The 859-nt window shown below is 56.5% G+C and overlaps 1 protein-coding gene across 1 annotated transcript in view; it reads left to right on the top strand.

The window, feature by feature from the left end:
• VOLCADRAFT_91420 (uncharacterized protein) overlaps positions 1 to 859 on the top strand; it is a gene marked incomplete at both ends in the record, with an annotated part of 7,231 nt that overhangs the window by 1,034 nt on the left and 5,338 nt on the right. Inside the window, one exon of the mRNA XM_002950988.1 lies at positions 534 to 835. Coding sequence (XP_002951034.1) covers positions 534 to 835 — 302 coding nt within the window. The remainder of the gene's footprint in view (positions 1 to 533; positions 836 to 859) is intronic.

Below are 859 nucleotides of genomic sequence, written 5' to 3'. Positions count from 1 at the left end.
ATCGGGCAGAAGCTGCTAGCAGTTCAGTCGGATCGCGGTGGGGAGTACTTGAATAAGGCTCTAGGACAGTACCTTAAGGGTAAGGGGGTCCAGCACGACACGTCCGTGCCGTACACTCCTGAGCAAAATGGCCGCGCTGAGAGGCTGAACCGCACACTCCTAGAGAAGACCCGCGCGATGTTACAAGACTCAGGATTACCGCACGAACTATGGGCCGAAGCTATCACCACTGCATGTGCCCTGTATAATTGTTCGCCTGTGTCGGGCAAACAGATAACGCCCTTTGAAGTTTTCCACCGCGTGAAGCCAGATGTCTCTGATTTGCGCGTGTTTGGGTGTACTGCGTGGGTGCATGTCGAGAGGAGGCACCGCAATAAGCTCGATGCCACGAGCCAGAAGGGTGTGTTGGTGGGCTACGAACGCAACTGCAAAGGATACCGGATTTTATTAGACGGGTCTAAGCGTATCGTAGTGAGCAGGAGCGTGCTTTTTGAGGAAACGCCAACGTCCCGCACGCTGCCTGCGGATGATAGCGAAAGCAGCGGCAGCGGAAGCGATAGTGACGATGAGGACGATGTGGCTAGCAGTAGTTGCAAGACTGCAGCCCCTCCCCGGCAGGGGGAGCAGTTTAGTCCGAGTGAGGCCGTAGAGGATAGTCAAGGGAACGCGGCGATTGGAGATTCAGCTGAGTTGAATGAGGGGGAGCCTATGGTAGTTGGCGCAGTACCTGAGGCACCTGAGGAGGAACCCACGGCTACCGGTGGTGCAGCCGATTCCGCCAAAGGGAAGCCTAAGACTACCAGCGGGACCACTAAGGGGAAACCTAAAGCTGTCGGTAAGGCAGCTGAGGGGGAGGATA

Source organism: Volvox carteri (assembly GCF_000143455.1).
Source record: "Volvox carteri f. nagariensis unplaced genomic scaffold VOLCAscaffold_21, whole genome shotgun sequence".
Classification (NCBI taxonomy): domain Eukaryota; kingdom Viridiplantae; phylum Chlorophyta; class Chlorophyceae; order Chlamydomonadales; family Volvocaceae; genus Volvox; species Volvox carteri.
Note: the sequence above shows the minus strand (reverse complement) of the source record. Positions and strands in the feature narration are given on the sequence as shown.